The sequence below is a fragment of the Helianthus annuus genome, chromosome 11 (assembly GCF_002127325.2).
Source record: "Helianthus annuus cultivar XRQ/B chromosome 11, HanXRQr2.0-SUNRISE, whole genome shotgun sequence".
NCBI lineage: Eukaryota > Viridiplantae > Streptophyta > Magnoliopsida > Asterales > Asteraceae > Helianthus > Helianthus annuus.
The window spans coordinates 182,995,351-183,015,408 of record NC_035443.2 but is presented as its reverse complement, the minus strand read 5'-3'; the positions used below and the strand labels follow the sequence as shown (position 1 = coordinate 183,015,408).

The 20,058-nt window shown below is 36.4% G+C and overlaps 1 protein-coding gene across 1 annotated transcript; it reads right to left on the bottom strand.

The window, feature by feature from the left end:
• Positions 1-15,519: 15,519 nt before the first annotated feature.
• Positions 15,520-16,959, bottom strand: LOC110891404 (flavonol sulfotransferase-like). Its single transcript, XM_022139096.2, has one exon. The coding sequence runs from the start codon at positions 16,941-16,943 to the stop codon at positions 15,924-15,926; it is 1,020 nt and encodes a 339-aa protein (XP_021994788.1). The 5' UTR covers positions 16,944-16,959; the 3' UTR covers positions 15,520-15,923.
• Positions 16,960-20,058: the final 3,099 nt, after the last annotated feature.

Genomic DNA, 20,058 nt, shown 5'->3' with positions numbered 1-20,058 from the left:
TCAGATTTGTAGATGATGACGTATGGAATGGTTATATTGATATAACCGCCATACCAAAAAGCACAACGCTAACGAAATTAAACGGTTACAAAACCGAAACACCGTTTGGTTATGTATCGCTAGAATTACAACAGAGAAGCCGATTGGCTATACAATATTATGACTTAAACGGGGTGTTTGTGGGGACACGATGATTACATAAGTTAGTGGTGCCCTAAGTTAGTTTTTGTATGGTTATATAATTAGCGGTTAACCTTCGTCTTTAAAAATCATATCGTATATCGTATAATGCACGCGAGTATTATTTTCCTAACTTTATAGGATGCATTTCGCTAGCAAGGTTTCAAATAATACAATGACATCCTTTTAGGGACATCTAGATAGACAAATGATTTTACAAAAGTAGTCAGATTCTAGTATATCATATCCACAAATTAATACCCATTTTTGTAGTGTACTTCATTAACTTCAAATGAAGTGTTGGGTGCACTTTCATTTAATCTTCAATAATGATGACTGATTGAAGGCATGTCAAAACCATATAAATCTTGTGAGCCTACTGTTTTGAGCATAATTTGTATGTTGCTCTCGGTTGGTTTGCGCAGTTACAGTTGATCGTACAGGTGAATACTCCCATCACAAAAGAGGACTAGACTTCATGTGGAGATCTTGTAGACATCTTCAAGTACAAGTCACGCACGTTAGGTGTTGTCTCGTATGCTAGTTAAGTATTTTAACTCTTCCATCCCACCCTATAATACATGGTTGTTACGTTCAAAAGAACCATTTGAAGACTTGTCTAACACCATTTGAATCTATAGTTATTTTTAACCACGTTTTACTTATCTTTTTAAAATACAATGTTTTTTTTATTTTCGGGCCAATACCTATTTTATCTACGTCTTGATATAATTTTATTGAAAACCAAGTTGTGATTTACGAGTGATCGAAGCATAAACGTATATGTCATCAAGGCTGCCTTGCAGTTTAGTTTTTTCTTTTCGGTTTAGATTTTTTATATAGAGTGACGCCATTTACTCTTTTCATTATGCTAATAATCTAATGCAATGTGTTATAAAAAATTTCAAGTACACTGTTGCGACATGCTTATTTTCTCTACGTTTCGATTTATTCAAAATCGGGCGTGTCAAATATAATTGATTGTTTGTTGCACACCATGACAAACCAGACCAATTCCGTCTAAACAACGTCAGTACCGATGCCGATATACATTTTAAGATTTTCTCAACGTTCTAGCAAAAAAATTTCGTTGAAAACGGAGTTGTATTCGCAATAGAGTTTCTTTTTTTGTATCATTAGCTATAACAAGTGCCAGTACCGTGACTAACCGAACCAACCTATGCCATCCGAACAACATCTGTACCCGAACCGATATTTGTTTTTATGGTTTTCGATCGATCTAAAATACGTGTCAATATCTTCTTAAACATATCTCTTTCAGTTGATATAAGTGAAGATATCATAGCGGTACTATAATGAAGTGAACTCATAACAACCATTTTTTTTTTCTTTTAGTAGCTATATAGAATACTGGTATCGTAACAAACGGAACTGATAGAAACTGAATTATACTTGTAGAGCGAGAGGGAAAAATAAAATATTTAGCAAGTATGTATAAAGGTATTTATTTAAATTTTCAGTTAAGCTCTTTATTTCTTTCCTTTACCTTTTGCTATTTGAATTGCATAAATCCCTTGTTTAGCCTGTACCGGTGGAGGGTATTTCTTTCCTTTACTATTCTATTTTTTATGTGATATGATAGTCTGCAATTACAGTTTTTTTTTTTTTTTTTTTTTTTTTAACGAAACAAAATAAATTAAAGATAAATCTTTAAAATAAATGAGTTATGTAAGATGCTCGCTAGTTATTTTTGTAAGTTTATATATCCAACTTGTTCCTCCCATTAAAAAAAATTACAAATAAATTGTTTCTCTTAGCCAAGCATATATTAATTGTACCAGTAAAGGAAACTGGTAAATACATAAGGTCATGTGTAGTCACAAAGCCCCTTGTGGGGCGTTATACGACAAGTTACGGATTATGTAAGAGAGTGGCTTTATATAATTTGAGTGTGGAGTGGGGTTATATATGTATAGGGCTTTATATATATGTATATGTATATGTGTGTGAGTGGGGAAAGAATGGTCACGCTGTGATATACATCGCGGGAGGGAAAAAATTACCCCATATCGCCGGCCGTAGTGGTGTGCGGCAGCGCTATGAGGCGCTATGCCCTCTTTTCCCGTGATATGCCGCCCCGTTACACAAAACATAATAATATAATAATACAATCGGGTGAGCCCAATCATGGTGGCCCACGAGGCCTACCAAGTAAATAACTTTCGTAATGAACAAACTAATGGAGGCCCACCAAATAACTATTCACGGAATGAACCATCTTGTGGCCTAAAATCGTCAGAATCAGGCCCACTCTTTAATGGCAGAACTACCTGGCCTCCTCCTCGAAGCTCGTACCTAACCCAACCAGGGGCGGAGCTTTTAAGTGGCAACTGGGTGCACCCATCTCTGTCAATGTTTCGGTTAGTAGTATAAGTTTTTTCGATTTTTCTTCCGAAATTTTTAAAATTATATAGATCCGCCCCGTCAATTATTTTGCTTAAAAATTCTCTGCCCCTACCAAGTTTATTGCTAAAAGAATTGTACATATTTTCGTATTGAGTTAAAAAACGTGAAGAATGGTGCTATCAGTAATTTTTTTATAATTGTTTTTAAACTCGAAGTGAGTTTAAATAAAGTCTAATGCTAGTCTATACTATATAATAAAAGAAACCACTTTAGGGACACTTAGGGGGTACGGGGTGCCTTCGGGCAACCCCTTCGGTGAGTCGAAATCCCGATCGGGATTGTGCCGCCAACAAAGGCGGTGAAGAGAGAGAGGGTGGAAAACGGTGATGAGGTGCCGAAGGAGAGAGGGGAAAGGTGGTGGGGCCAGCCCACTTTCAACCAATCAATGCTTTCCCTTTTTTTTTTTTTTTTTTTTAAAAAAAAAACCCAATTCACCTAATAGGGGAGTGGCGCCATCAAATGGGGGTGTTAGGGGAGTTTAAGAGGGGAGTTGACGTGGCACACGGGGATTGGTTTGGCGTAAGAGAGGGCACTCACCTATTAGGTGTGCACCCCCTTCACCCTTATCATTATATCATGCCATCTCTTATAGATAATTATTATTTTAGTTTAATCTAAAATGTATTTTTGCAAATATTATATTTTAAAAGTATGTTCTGTTATATCGAACAAGACTTTTTTTTTTCAAAATTAAACCATATCACTTTTAATAATATAATATATTTCTTAGAACTATATTCCTAATACATGATTAATTTACCTTTAGGAAAATTGGTATTTAATAAACCAACCTTTGCCCAGTTGGTAAATAATAATCCAACTTACAGAATTGGTATATAATAATCCTACCTATCAATATGTTGGTACTCAATGAACCTCCGTTAGTTTTTTTTAACTGAAGTTAGTTTTTAAGTTTTATTTATTACACAAACAGTCCCTGTAGTTGTAATTTACTAGTTTTAACTATGAGTTAATAGCCAAAATGGTCCCTGAGGTTAATAGCCACATCACCGCCACCACCACCGCCACCACCACCGCCACCACCACCACTGCCACAACACCGCCACCACCGCACCGCCACCACCACCACCATCGCCACAGCACCTCCACCACCGTAACCATCGCCACATCACCACCGCCACCACCGCACCGCCACCACCACCACCACCGTCGCTAGAGCTGTTGGATCTGTGATGTTTTTGGTCAGTCATCGTCTGTTGCTGCATCTGAATTCAAACCCCTTAGGCGTCGATGGTCAAAGACAGAGATGGTGGTGGTGGCGGTGCGGTGGTGGTGGTGGTGCGGTGGTGGTGGTGGCGGTGCTGTGGCGATGGTGGTGGTGGTGGTGGTGGTGGCGGTGCGGTGGTGGTGGTGGCGGCGGCGGTGGTGGTGGTGGCGGTGGTGGTGGTGGCGGTGGTGGTGGTGGCGGTGGTGGCGGTGGTGGTGGCGGTGGTGGTGGTGGTGGTGGCGGTGGTGGTGGTGGTGGCGGTGGCGGTGCTGTGGCTATTAACCTCAGGGACCATTTTGGCAATTAACTCATAGTTAAAACTAGTAAATTACAACTACAGGGACTGTTTGTGTAATAAATAAAACTTAAAAACTAACTTCAGTTAAAAAAAACTAACGGAGGTTCATTGAGTACCAACATATTGATAGGTAGGATTATTATATACCAATTCTGTAGGTTGGATTATTATTTACCTACTGGGCAAAGGTTGGTTTATTAAATACCAATTTTCCTTACCTTTATTTGTTACTCCATTTTTATGCTAAACATATTAGTTGTGTTTTTAGATTGATAAAAAAAAACTAGATCGAACATAAGATTGATAAAAAAATAGATCGAACACGACTTTTTTCTTACGTTAAAAGCATCACAATCGGGCAATGAATCCAAGATCAATTGGTATGGAATGAAGTAAACTCGTGACCTTCCAATGTGGAGGTTATAGGTTGGAGTCAGATCTCAAAGAATACGAATAATCATATTATTTTTGTAATTGTAACCGTTTTGTTTTTAAAGGAGGATAAACAAAAGAATTAAAGAGATTTATTAGCTTTTTAAAGGAGGATAAACAAAAGAATTAAAGAGATTTAGTAGCTTTGATTGATACCAACCTCCTTCTAAAAACCGATACAAACTCTTACGATCACCGGTATATATTTTATAAGTATCACGTTAATCTTCATTTTTTTAAATACATACCTTGACAATTGTATACGTTAACAACTTACATTATACTTCATTCAATTATTATTCATTCGTACATATGTTTTTAATATAACATTACTTTTTATTATTAGTTATAAGATCACATTTATTAGCCCGTGTAATACATGGGGTTTTCTACTAAATATTATTTAATTTAATATCTTATATTATAGGTAACCCTCCTACTAAATATTATTAGTTTAATATCTTATGGATAATTATTATTTAGTTTAATCTCCATCTCATTTATAATATTATTTATTTGAATTAATTATATTCGAACGGTTTTTTTAGTTTGGTATCAAATAGATTTTACGAAACTTAAAATAAAATTAACTAATATTATTTATCATTTATACATTTATGGAGCTTTAAATAAAGAGTTAAATTTATTGAGACTTCGTTAACAAATTTATCAAATAGATTTTACGAAACTTAAAATAAAATTAACTAATATTATTTATCATTTATACATTTACGGAGTTTTAGATAAAGACTTAAATTTATTGAGACTTCGTTAACTAATTTTGCAACAATAGAATAATCTATTTTTATCACGAAAACCAAATTTTGTATTAATATATTAAATATTTTTATTTTCACTATACAAAATTACGTTTACTCGACCCATATAATACATGAGGTTTCTTAAAATATAACTTTTTATTATTTGATATATAAAATTAGATTTATTCAAATCGTACAATACACATGGTTTTTTTTAAGGATATATATTTTTTATTATTTAGTACAGAAAATTACATTTATTCAAATCGTGTAATGCGCATATTTTTTAAGATGTAATTTTTTTATTATTTGGTATAAAAAGTTACATTTATTCAACCCGTGTAATAAATGAGGTTTTTTAAGGATATATTATTTTATTATTTGGTAAACAATATTACATTTATTCAAGTCGTATAATATACATGTTTTAAAGATATAACTTTTTTATTTAGTATATAAAATTATATTTATTCAACCCGTACAATATGGTTGTTATAGATATAACTTTTTATTATTTAATATATATAAAATTATATTTATTCAACCCGTATAATAAATTAGGTTTTTAAAGATATACTGTTTTAATATTTAGTATATAAAATTTATTTATTCAACCCCGTGTAATACACGGGGTTATAATCTAGTTTTTATATAAATAAAACTTGAGGGTTCAATTTATTTATTATTTATGTGTAAGAACGGATCCTTTAAATGCACGAAGATTATTTAGTTTTATTGGAGTTATTAGTATTTGACTTGACCCGAATCAAATAGCCGACCCGAACATATAACCCGAAACATAGCGATACGAAAAAAAAAATGTTTGGGTCCCATGACTTTCCACCCCCGCGGAACTTTTGATCAAGCTCCACCACTGAACTCAACCCGACCCCCCCCCCCCCCCCCCCCATGGTCTGCACCTCCCACTTCCGGGACTTGTAACAATAGTGTACTGCTGTTGCTGCCATGAACACGGATAACTCGGATGACCAATTGTATATGGATATGGGCGCTCGCCAACACAATGTTCTTTACGCTCTCGCATGATCGAAATCTTGGCCCAATCGTCTTGGACACCAGGGCTTTTTTGTTTTTAATTTGCTTATTTCAAATAAATTTATTTCGTGCAATAAACGTAGTTATGAAACTGTTTGCAATTCTTTTCAACTCTCAAAGAGTAAACGATTCATTTTCAGTTTCTATGTCACAAACTTTGTTACCTGAAACTGTTTGCAATACTTTTCAACTCTCAAAGAGTAAACAATTCATTTTCAGTTTCTGTGTCACAAACTTTGTTACCATTATAATATATGGGATGATATTAAGGCCTGTTCATTTGCCATTTTGAACCAGACCAATTGTTACAAGCAAATGAATCGGTCGATCTTATATTCATCAATTTGCATCGTGCATAAATGTCACAGCCCCCGATCCCAATTCCCGGGAAACGGGCCGCCGTGAGCCAGTTTCGGTGGTATCATGTTTATTTATCCAATTTGGCAGCGGAAATTCTCATCAGGATCGTAGTTAGGAAATATTTAAATCAGAGTAAACCACCATATTTTATAATATTAAACACATGGGTAAAACCCAAGTTTTTATTACAAACTGAATTACAGGGATAAATCCCACTTTATTGAAATAAAACGCTTTCTTTTATTTAGGTAACTTTTATTGCCACTTTTCCAAGCCTCCAGTGCTGTCCAGCTGGCTTCTATTTGGCTTTCACATTTCGTTACCTGAAACGCGTTTTAAAAAGGTTTTGTCAGTGGAAAATACTGGTGAGTGAATCCTAGTTTAATCAAGTTTAAATAAAAAGTCACAGTGAACAGTATTGAGGGCGATCCCGCAATTACATTTGTTTCCAAGTTATATCAATTATCACCCGTGGTACTGTCGATACCCGACTTGTGGTAATGTTACTCCATATCCAGGTTTCCTATCCAGGTTGTAACAATTTTGTATACAAAACCCCAACATACCCGTGATAATTGTATTCTTACAAATACTCAATAACTGTTATTTGCATAGACAAGTATGCAAGGTTTTGTAAAAATAGTTAACAAAAAGTGGATCAACTCACATTGCTATTTTAGGGTTTTCCTTTATGATTTCCTGGTGAATATCTATAATTTACACAATGCACGTGTGTTAGTATAATAACCCAATTTAACATTAGTAATACCCTCCCCGAGACGGCATTCCAACGACTACGTCGGGCAGAACCACGACAGCCGTTACGGAACCCTAGATCAATCGGGCAGCGTATCTAATACGTCTCCAGGGGTTATAATACTTACATCGTAGCAGAACCTCGCTATTTTAGGGGGTATAATACCCGGGTATAGTGTACACTACTCAGAAATTAAGAAAGAAAGAAAAGATTTGAGCGAGCAGACTGAAGGCCCGATGCCTCCTATTTATATTGCTGAAATTGGACTCCCACGCGGCCCGCGTGGAGTTTGGGCCAAGTCTACGCGGCCCGCGTCAACAGGCGGTCAACGCGTAGCTTGGTCCGGTCAGCGCATAGCTTCGACACGAGTTGGACACGTGGCTTCTCCGGGCTGTGCCACAAACCAGGACACTCGCGGCCCGCCTTCACTTATCCAACTATGTACGCGGCCCGCTTGGGCTTAAGGTTTTGGCCATATCTAGTTCTCCTACTCGCGCGGCCCGCGTTAGGTTGAGGTGAGGTCCATGCGGCCCGCCTCAACTTAACTTTTATTGTTTTTATTTATTTTATATAGTATAATCTATTTTGGGGCTCGGTTTTCACATACGGGGTACATATAAAGACACATAGATATATTTAAAGATATATTAGGGTATCAGAATTATTATGAGGATGTCGGTTTTACCGAGGGTTGTTATATCCTCCCCACCTTGTTTTAGAGCTCGTCCTCGAGATCTACTGGAACAAGTGTGGATATTTCTTTTGCATTTCTGATTCTAGTTCCCATGTGTACTCGGGTCCTCTTTTGGAGTCCCATTTCACTTTGACCAACACTAGTCTTTTATGCTTGAGATTCTTAACTTTCCTATCTTCAATTTGCAGTGGCTTTTCTACAAACTTGAGTTGTTCATTAACCTCTATATCCTTAAGAGGTACTACGAGTGATTCATCAGCTAAACACTTTTTGAGATTAGATACATGAAATACATCATGTATTCCCGCCATTTCCTCTGGCAGTTGTAGCTGATAGGCTACCGGTCCTATTCTTTTAAGAATTTTGAAAGGTCCAATATACCTGGGACTAAGCTTTCCTCTCTTGATGAATCTTACCACTCCTTTCCAGGGAGAGACTTTCAATAATATTTTATCTCCCACTTGAAATTCTAAGGGTTTACGCCTGTTGTCAGCGTAGCTCTTCTGGCGATCACGCGCGGTTTTCAGTCGTTCCTTGACTTGAATAATTTTGTCGGTTGTTTCTTGTACTATCTCGGGTCCAGATAGTTGTTTTTCTCCAATTTCCGCCCAACAGACTGGGGTTCTGCACTTTCTTCCATAAAGTGCTTCGAATGGTGCAGCATTGATACTCGTGTGATAACTGTTATTATAAGAAAATTCTATCAAAGGTAAGTGTTCGTCCCAATTACCTCCAAAGTCAATTACACAATCTCTAAGCATATCTTCCATCGTCTGAATTGTTCTTTCACTTTGTCCGTCTGTTTGAGGATGATAAGCGGTGCTTAGGTTTAGCCTGGTCCCCATTGCTTTTTGAAAACTTGACCAAAAGTGAGAAGTAAAACGACTATCTCTATCAGAAACAATTGATAAGGGAATGCCATGTAAAGAAACGATTTCATTTACATATAATTTGGCTAATTGTTCCATACTAAAAGTTTCTTTCATTGGTAAGAAATGAGCTGATTTGGTCAACCTATCTACAATCACCCAGATTGTATCGTTACCTTTTCTTGTTTTGGGTAATTTAGTAACAAAATCCATTGTTATCAATTCCCATTTCCAGACTGGCATTTCTAATTGTTGTAACAAACCTGAGGGTTTCTGATGTTCAGCTTTAACTTGTGAGCAAGTTAAACATTTAGAAACATAAGCTGCTACATCCTTTTTCATTCCTATCCACCAGAAATTTTTCCTTAAATCCTGGTACATTTTATCATTTCCTGGATGCATCGTATATTTAGACTTATGAGCTTCTTCTAATATACGGTGACGTAAATTTCCTAATTTAGGTATCCACATTCTCTTTTTATGGAACCTCCAAATTCCATCTGTTCCTTGTTCTAATTCTTTAATCATTCCTTTTAATTTTTCAGTATCTTCTTTGATTACTGATTCTTGCGCTTTTCTAATTTGATTGTTTAAATCTACTTGTAGATTTAATTTAAGAGAACGTACCCTTTTTGGCTTTTCGTGATATTTTCGACTTAAAGCATCAGCCACCACATTTGCTTTTCCTGCATGATACTGGATATCACAATCATAATCACTAAGTAATTCCATCCAGCGTCTTTGTCTCATATTCAGCTCTTTTTGCCCGAAAACATATCTTAAACTTTTATGATCAGTGAATATGGTAAACTTACTACCATAAAGATAATGTCTCCAAATCTTAAGGGCAAAAATTATGGCTCCTAATTCCAAATCATGGGTCGAATAATTTCCTTCATGACTCTTAAGTTGTCTAGATGCATAAGCTATAACCTTTTGACGTTGCATTAATACACATCCATAACCTAATTTTGAAGCATCACAAAAGACTACAAAGTCTTCAGTTCCTTCTGGTAATGCTAGTATCGGTGCATGGGTTAATCTTTGCTTAAGGATTCTAAAAGCTTCTTCTTGTTTTGGTCCCCATTCAAACTTAACAGATTTACAGGTTAACTTAGTCAAAGGAATGGCTATCCTAGAAAAATCTCGAATAAATCTTCTATAATAACCGGCCAATCCTAAGAAACTTCTAACCTCAGTTGGTGATTCAGGGGTTTTCCATTTAGTGATTGCTTCAATCTTTGCTGGGTCTACATGAATTCCTTCATGATTTACTAAATGTCCGAGAAATTGTACCTGTTCTAACCAAAACTCACACTTTGAAAACTTAGCATAAAGCTTTTCTTTTCTTAACAGGCTTAAAAGTAAGTGCAAGTGCTTAGCATGCTCTTCTTTACTTTTAGAATAAATGAGAATATCATCTATAAAGACAATTATGAATTTATCCAAATATGGCTTACATATTCGGTTCATCATGTCCATAAATGCGGCTGGGGCATTGGTTAAACCAAATGGCATGACAGTAAATTCATAATGACCGTACCTTGTTCTGAATGCGGTTTTAGGAATATCCTCTTCCTGTACCTTTAATTGATGATATCCTGATCTTAAATCGATTTTAGAGAAAAATCGAGCTCCTTGAAGTTGATCAAACAAATCATCGATCCTCGGTAATGGGTACCGATTCTTAATCGTGACTTTGTTCAGTTCCCGGTAGTCAATGCACATACGCATTGATCCGTCCTTCTTTTTAACAAATAAAATCGGCGCTCCCCATGGCGATGAGCTTGGTTGTATGAATCCTTTTTCCAATAACTCGTCTAGTTGTTTCTTCAGTTCTTGCATTTCTGCGGGTGCCAAACGATAAGGTGCTTTGGCAATCGGTGCTATTCCTGGTAACAGATGAATTCTGAATTCAACTTCCCTGTCTGGCGGTAGTCCTGGCAATTCTTCTGGAAAGACATCTGAAAACTGGGATACTACTGGAATATCTTTTAATTCTTTTCCTTTAGTGTTAGTGATTATAGAAATCATATACACTATAGATCCTTTTCTTATATAACTTACAGTTTTCATCACAGAGATGAATTTTGTGGACCTAAAGGGTTTATCTCCTTTAATTGAAATCTTTTCACCTCTTGGTGACTTTAATTGAATTGTCTTTTGATCACATAAAATACTGGCTTTATTGGCTATTAACCAATCCATCCCTAACACAACATCAAATCCAGCCAGATTCATTGGGTAAAGGTTTGCCATAAATTTTTGATTTAAAATTTCTATTCTTGCCCCTTGCAAGATTTCAGAAATCCTAACAGTTTCTCCATTTGCGATTTCTACTAGACATTCTTGTGGTAGTTTAGTTAATGATTTACTTAGGAATTTGCAAAACGAAGTATTAATAAAACTTTGGTTTGCACCAGAGTCAAATAATACTTTAGCAAAAATATCATTAACTAAAAACGTACCAGCAATGACGTCAGGAATCATCTTGGCTTCTTCTGCAGTCAAAACGAATGCTCTAGCATTTTTAGGATTCTTGTTGTTTGTAGCTGGGGTCAACTTTGGGCAGTTGGTCCTAATATGACCTTTTTCTCCACAATTGTAGCACATTCCATTACTAGATTTTCTTCTGCAATTTTCTTCCTTGTGACCTGGCAACTTACAGAAATTGCAGTAATTAGAGCATCTCCCAGAATGCTTCTTCCTGCAGTTCCTGCAGTATGGTGCAGAGGTAGAACCTATATTCCTACGGTTAGAATTTCCAGAACGAAATTCTTGAGTAAGCCTTTGGGTTAAATTTCTCCTCTGATCTTCTTCTCTAGTACGGATTAGTTCATCTGTCAAGGTATTAGCTAGTTCTACAGCTTCTTCTATGGTTTGAGGTCTAGCTGCCTTGACTACATGTCTAATTTCTCCAATCAATCCCCAAATGTAACGGGAAATTAATACCGGTTCAGGTGATGCAAGGCTTGGTACTATCCTAGCATATTCAAAGAATGTGGTAGTGTAACCCTTACTGTCTACCCCGGTCATTCTAAGATTCAGAAACTTATTTGCTATCTGTTCTTTTTCATTGGGAGGGCAGAATTTCCTTTCTACCATGTTCTTGAATTCTTCCCATTCTATGTTATAAACCCTATCACTTCCTCTGGTTTGGAGGATAGTGTTCCACCATTCTAGGGCTGCATTTTTAAACAGATTTGAGGCAAACATTATTTTATCTTCTTCAGCACACTTGCTTATTTTCAGAACTGCCTCAGTTTTCTCTATCCAGCGTAAAGCTGTAATGGGTCCTTCATTGCCCGAGAATTCTATTGGTTTGCAGGACCAGAATTCTTTGTAAGAACAACCATGTGGAATGGTTCTTCTTCTTTTAGGAATGGGCGCTTGAAGTACAAGTTCATTGTTCACGCTGTTTTCAGGTTCAGTTGGTCGCTTACTGCTATGCTTACTTTTATTATTCGCTTCTTGAACAGTTTGAATAATAAATGGCATTGCATCTATAATTCCTTGTGCCACAATATGCTGAACGGCACTATTATCCATTTGGTTTCCGTTGTTATCGTTGTTCAGATTCTCGTTAACCACGTTATTGTTACTCTGGTTATCGTTATTCAGATTTTCTTGATTTCCCGCGTCGGCCATCTGAATTTTAGACATTTACCAAATATTAATATCCCAAATAATATTTAAATATAGCCAATCACATGACACGCACGTTTAACCAAAAACGTCGAGCATTGCGACTTTTACTCTTTTTATATAGTATGCATCAATACACACCAGTACAGAAATTAAAATTACAGTACCGACTGAAATGTAAAGCTACAATACTAGTAGTATGCATCCGTAGTTTTTTTTTTTTTTTCTAACACATACACACATATATTATTATATTATTACTGTTTCTACCATCACTTTCACTGATATGGATTCATCCAAAAATCCATATTACGCTCATCGTATTTCCATACGAGGCGTTCTCCCACCTGTCGCATTCTATCACTGTTTTCTAAAATTTCCTCTCCAAAAGTCCTAAGTTCCTGGACATTTTCTACACTCATTGGGGGTGCAGGTTCTAGGACTGGGTTTGGAAACTGAGGTATGGGTTCCTGATACGGAGGCATAGGGGCTTGGTACGGGTATGGATTCTCTAAAATTTCCCTAACATATGCATCACTAATGTTGTAGGGATCTTGAGGATTTAACCCTGGATAAGCTCCTAAGTTGGGTATTGGCACATTTTCCTGTATTGGGTTTTGTTGCACGTAGTCCCTAACATCGTCCCACCAGGGGTCGTAGTTGTTTGGGTCTAGAGGATCAGGTGCAGGTACCCTAGGTATTTCCCCCGGGTTGAAATCAGGCATTTCTATCTGGTCTTCTACTTCCATGGGTTGATCAGGATTTTGTGGTTGGGGTGCTAGCATTTGTTCCAGGTTTGGATCAGCAGCAGTGGTTGCTAAAATGTGGATATTAGCGATACCCCTATTGAGCATATCCTGATTATAAGCATCAGTTTCTCTTTTTGCTGCGGCTAACATTCGCTGTTCCTGCAACTTTTTCATTCTTTTTCTACGCTCGTGCGCACCTCTACTGAACCATCCCCTCTTTTTCTGAGGAAATGGCTCTTCAGACTGAGCCTTAAACACAAAGATCCCTTCTTCTGTGTCAGCAGAATACCCTGAGAGGGCAGGCTGAGAAGAGGAGGTGCCTTCGCTCCTAGGCGAACCAGACAGTTGACGATAGGCGTCAGAAGGTCCTTGGTCACTCATACTGTAAACTAACAAATAGTCAGATAACACATAGCAAGAAATACAATTATACACGTATTTCCATAATTTATTTCCTAACACTTTGAATTTTGATGTCAGCAGAACACTTCTGTGGCTGAATCAGTGGCATAGCTCTGATACCACCTTCTGTCACAGCCCCCGATCCCAATTCCCGGGGAACGGGCCGCCGTGAGCCAGTTTCGGTGGTATCATGTTTATTTATCCAATTTGGCAGCGGAAATTCTCATCAGGATCGTAGTTAGGAAATATTTAAATCAGAGTAAACCACCATATTTTATAATATTAAACACATGGGTAAAACCCAAGTTTTTATTACAAACTGAATTACAGGGATAAATCCCACTTTATTGAAATAAAACGCTTTCTTTTATTTAGGTAACTTTTATTGCCACTTTTCCAAGCCTCCAGTGCTGTCCAGCTGGCTTCTATTTGGCTTTCACATTTCGTTACCTGAAACGCGTTTTAAAAAGGTTTTGTCAGTGGAAAATACTGGTGAGTGAATCCTAGTTTAATCAAGTTTAAATAAAAAGTCACAGTGAACAGTATTGAGGGCGATCCCGCAATTACATTTGTTTCCAAGTTATATCAATTATCACCCGTGGTACTGTCGATACCCGACTTGTGGTAATGTTACTCCATATCCAGGTTTCCTATCCAGGTTGTAACAATTTTGTATACAAAACCCCAACATACCCGTGATAATTGTATTCTTACAAATACTCAATAACTGTTATTTGCATAGACAAGTATGCAAGGTTTTGTAAAAATAGTTAACAAAAAGTGGATCAACTCACATTGCTATTTTAGGGTTTTCCTTTATGATTTCCTGGTGAATATCTATAATTTACACAATGCACGTGTGTTAGTATAATAACCCAATTTAACATTAGTAATACCCTCCCCGAGACGGCATTCCAACGACTACGTCGGGCAGAACCACGACAGCCGTTACGGAACCCTAGATCAATCGGGCAGCGTATCTAATACGTCTCCAGGGGTTATAATACTTACATCGTAGCAGAACCTCGCTATTTTAGGGGGTATAATACCCGGGTATAGTGTACACTACTCAGAAATTAAGAAAGAAAGAAAAGATTTGAGCGAGCAGACTGAAGGCCCGATGCCTCCTATTTATATTGCTGAAATTGGACTCCCACGCGGCCCGCGTGGAGTTTGGGCCAAGTCTACGCGGCCCGCGTCAACAGGCGGTCAACGCGTAGCTTGGTCCGGTCAGCGCATAGCTTCGACACGAGTTGGACACGTGGCTTCTCCGGGCTGTGCCACAAACCAGGACACTCGCGGCCCGCCTTCACTTATCCAACTATGTACGCGGCCCGCTTGGGCTTAAGGTTTTGGCCATATCTAGTTCTCCTACTCGCGCGGCCCGCGTTAGGTTGAGGTGAGGTCCATGCGGCCCGCCTCAACTTAACTTTTATTGTTTTTATTTATTTTATATAGTATAATCTATTTTGGGGCTCGGTTTTCACATACGGGGTACATATAAAGACACATAGATATATTTAAAGATATATTAGGGTATTAGAATTATTATGAGGATGTCGGTTTTACCGAGGGTTGTTATAATAAATCTTTCATGATCATACATACATATATCTAACCACTATATATTATATAAAAAAAAATACATGCTTAATGAAATGGGAATATCATAAGAAATTAAAATTTATTAGATAAAAACAGCGGAAATAAAGATGCACTGATTCGACCTTAACATCAAACTAGCTTGGTCATGCTTCAAATACAACAACAACAACAACAACAACAACAACAATCTTGCCCGGTATAATCCATCTATAGCCAAGCTTATTAATAGGGTCTGGAGATGGTGGAATGTAGGCAAACCTAATTAGCTATATCCAGAGGATAGAGAGCCTGCTTTCAGTGAGACCCTCGGCTCCAAAAACCATAACCAAGATATAAGATTCCAGAAAGCATATGAAGACACGCAACTACTTAAAAAAGTAAAAACAAAAAATACTACCAATACACACATAAATATAAAATATAAAATATAATCACATCTATAGCCAAGCGATTCAATTGGTCATGCTTCAAACGAGATACTTAAACCATCAAACTTTTCTTTGGTGATCTTGTCCATAGTTTCGATCATTTCAGTCGTGAGATAACTACCCGAATCACCAACAACGCCTTTTCGAAAGTAGACCTGGTCGGATGAAACCTTATTTACCTTGTGTAAGGTCTCAAAACCACAAAGTTCGATTATCTTTTCCACTGATCCATCAGATTCCTCCTCTTCTGTAAACGGGTTACCTATGAATTCGGCTAATTTCTTAACCACATTCTTTGGATCTTTCTTTAAATCCTCGTACTTTAAGAACAATACCTTATCCGGTCGTTCTAAACTGGCCTTATAGTACCCTACCACATGATCCCAAATAGATCCACATGGACTTATACCTTTACTAAAAATCTCAAATAGATCAACCAGTTTTATTGGTGAAGAATCATCTCTCACCTTGTTCAAGAAGTGCCATAAAGAAATGAGCACATCTTTAGGGTTTCTACATATGTAAACAATCCGACAATCGGAAGTAATGATGGATTTAGGTAAAGAAGTGTAGGGTATATGGGTAGCAAGGAGGCCATTGGCATAAGAAGGGTTGTTCAAGAAAGACTCGGTCTCTATGAAGGGGACACAATCATGCGGGCTAATGGTGAGCAATGGGTGAGTTTGACAAGAGGCGATCCCCGTTTTGAATTTGCTTCGGTTCACAATGGCAAAGGCAAGGGCCTTAAGCCATGTTGTGCCGGTTTTTGGATGACTTGCTAAGAAGATATCGGTTGGTAGAGCTTGGAAATCGTCTTGCACGGCCATAACCGCTTCAACCGTGAAGTCAGCTTTTGAGTGATACCAAAAACCGTGGAAATACCAGAAATCTTCATACTTACATAGCTGATTATCGGGAGTTGTTGAAAGAGTAGAGACTTTGTCCTTGTATCGTTCGATGAGGATCGACATCTTTTCCTTTCGTGCCTTTTCTTCATCTTTTGTAACGGTTGCTACAGGTGAATAGAAGGCAGTAGGGAAGGAGTACATCATGTAAGGATGAGAATGGAAGAAGGCTTCACATGTTTATATTAACCATTGCAATAATTGCTAAGAAAAAGACATATAAATTTCAGAATTGATAATCTACATATGTGAAATCAATTTTATTTCATGTATAAAATTATTTCGATTACAGAAAATAGTCGATTAAAAAAAAAACAAGTAACGTTTGCTATTATCATTATCATTATTAATGTATTAAAAGATAAATTTTGGTTGGGAGTAAATTTTACTATTTACTTTTTACATATCTTAGAAACGTATAGTGCAACATGATAATACACGAGTTTGTTTGTTTGTTTTTTTTTTAAATGGACTGCAATTGTAGCGAGAACATTTATGAGTGAGGTCCACTAGTCAACATTTATGAGTGAGCATATTTGTCTGTAAGGCGACCACTAGTCCATACACGAGTATAAATCAATCACGTGGAAGTACTTAAAAAAAAAACTAAATTACCAATATATTAAAAGACAAATTTTGGTTGTGAGTGACTATTTACTTTTTACATGTTTTAGATGGAGTGCCTTTTTGGGAAATTATTAAATGGAGTGACTACTTACCTTTACCAATATATTAAAAGACAAATTTTTTTAATTTCCCACTACAATTATTAAATGGAGTGCCTTTTTGCGAAATTAGTTTGATGGACTGATATAATCTGGATCAAGATTTCGTTCTCAAATAATGTTGAATTGATTCGGGAGGTTTTCAGTTTAGCAAAGGACATGAACTAGCAAAGGATATGAACGGGTTAAAAAATTGGAGAAAGACTATTGGAGCGGTGCTTTTAACCACGGTTTGAGAGATACGGAAGGCGAGGAATGAGAATACTTTCAATAATCTTCAAACCCATCTTAACCAAAAGGCGGAACACTTCAAGGAAAACACTTTTCTTTGGATTAGAAATGGATCTAAATTTTGTACCCTTAATTAGAATAGATGGTGTAATTTCAACGTTCGAGATGTAATTGTTGGGTCCTATTTGCATGTTGGCATGTTTTCTATATTTATATAGAAGTTTCAATGTTCAAAAAAAGAGTGCAATTGTAACGAGCACATTTATGAGTGAGGTCCCCTAGTCCACATTTATAAATGAGCACATGTATATGTGAGGTCCACTAGTCCATACACTGGTATAAATCAATCACATCGAAATACATTGGTATTTGGGGTTGAGTTTTGAAAATAGATTATGCGTTTTGAATAATCAGAATCAGATAATTAGCTGTAACAAAACATGCTGCAGAAAGATAGTGTTTGGATTCGATTATGTTGTTTGGTATCACAATAATCAGATAATCAACTATTTGAGTGTTTGACAAATATATATATCTTATAAAAAATAAATAAGTGAAATGACAAAAAAATCAGTTATTGTGGAATCCTGTTTGCCTGCAGTAAGGGCTGACCTACTTTTGGATTATCACGTTTTCATCTCTACAAAACGTAAAAAAACCAGTTTTTATAAATTTTTACCAAACACTTAAAATAGATTTTTTTTATTTCAAAACATAATAATCAAAAAAATAGGTTGAAAAAGCAATCCCAAACACACCCTAAATAAAACTAAATTATCATTATCAATTATCATTATCAATATATTAAAAGAAATTTTTTTGTGTGAGTGAATTTTCCTATTTACTTTTTACATATCTTAGAAACATATGGTGCAACATAATAATGCATGAGTTTTTTTTGTTTTTTTTAATTTCCCGTTACAATTATGTCACACCCTGATTTCTCGGTAGGCCCAGACTTAGAGTATATTTGTGACGATTAATAATAGTAATCACATTTGCCAGTGGAATATAGGATGAATTAAAATAATAAAGTAAAAGCTTGAATATATTAAGCAAAAGTTATTATAAGTTGTTCGGTATAAAGCATCCCACAAGGCAGGATCTAATAAAGCGGACTTAAGACTCTCAAGGGTCTTAGCCAAGGAGTCGCAAATTCCAAGGTTTATGACCAAACTTACTCCAACCTATTTCGTACTTGCTTAACCTGCGCTTAATCTTTAAAAACACATCGGTTTTCACCGGTAAATACTAGTAACCAACTCTTTTGAAAATCTTTTTGAAAATCCTTTGATATCATTTGGTATTCATTTTCTTTTTAACTTGGAATAAAGTATATATTTTGTTACCAGTTTTACATGCTTCTCAATACATTTGTGGACCAGAAATCAAATGCCGGTACATGATTAATTGACACACCATACTTATTATTTGCGCCTGTCAGGTGTATGCCTACACCCCACGCTTATGTCATGGCCATTTGAAATTAAATGAGTCAGGACTCCCGGATATAGTCATATTAACCCCCAAGTTTTTAATGTTATCAAGCAATACGGATTAAAACATATTATTGCTTTCCTATGACAATATTAGCCCCTTTGCAATACTAAAACCAAGTGGCAAGTGCCATATCCCAAGTCTTTATAAGTAAAATAGGCTAAAAGTATTTACCTTGGATAGTCTTTATAAATGCCATGACAGTCGTATTCAAAGTATATTAATTTAGACGTAATTTACTGGAGGCTTTCTAGTCTACAATGAAAGGAAATATTATTCGTTAGAATGTTAACGGGTCATTTGTAAGTCTTTGACTTTGACTGCTTAACTTTGGAATATGGTTGGTTCCGCTAGATTAAGCACTGACCGGATAGAATGTGGTTTATACCCATACGAGTGCGGCGTCTCGTGTAATATGGGTTTATAAGCCAAACATTCTGAATTTGAAAGGGTTTGACCCGATTTGACGAGTTTATATATTTTATATTATTAAACTAGTCGTACGCGTATATACGTGATAGGTGGTCTAATAGATCTATGACGAGTCCGATAAGTCGAAACACATTTTATGGTGTTACATGATCAGTCTTGAAGTCAGATTATAGACCATATAGGTTTAAAACTATTTTATTCATTTTTATGCCAAAAGGGAATTTTTGACCTTTTAACGTATATTTATTTGACTCGTTAATTGACCCCCGAAACGTTATGATTGTCACAGCCCGTCAAATTGGATATGCGCGAGTGTAACTAAAAGGTTTCCGGAGCATATGATTAAGCAAACACGTCCATGATATAAATCGAAAGTT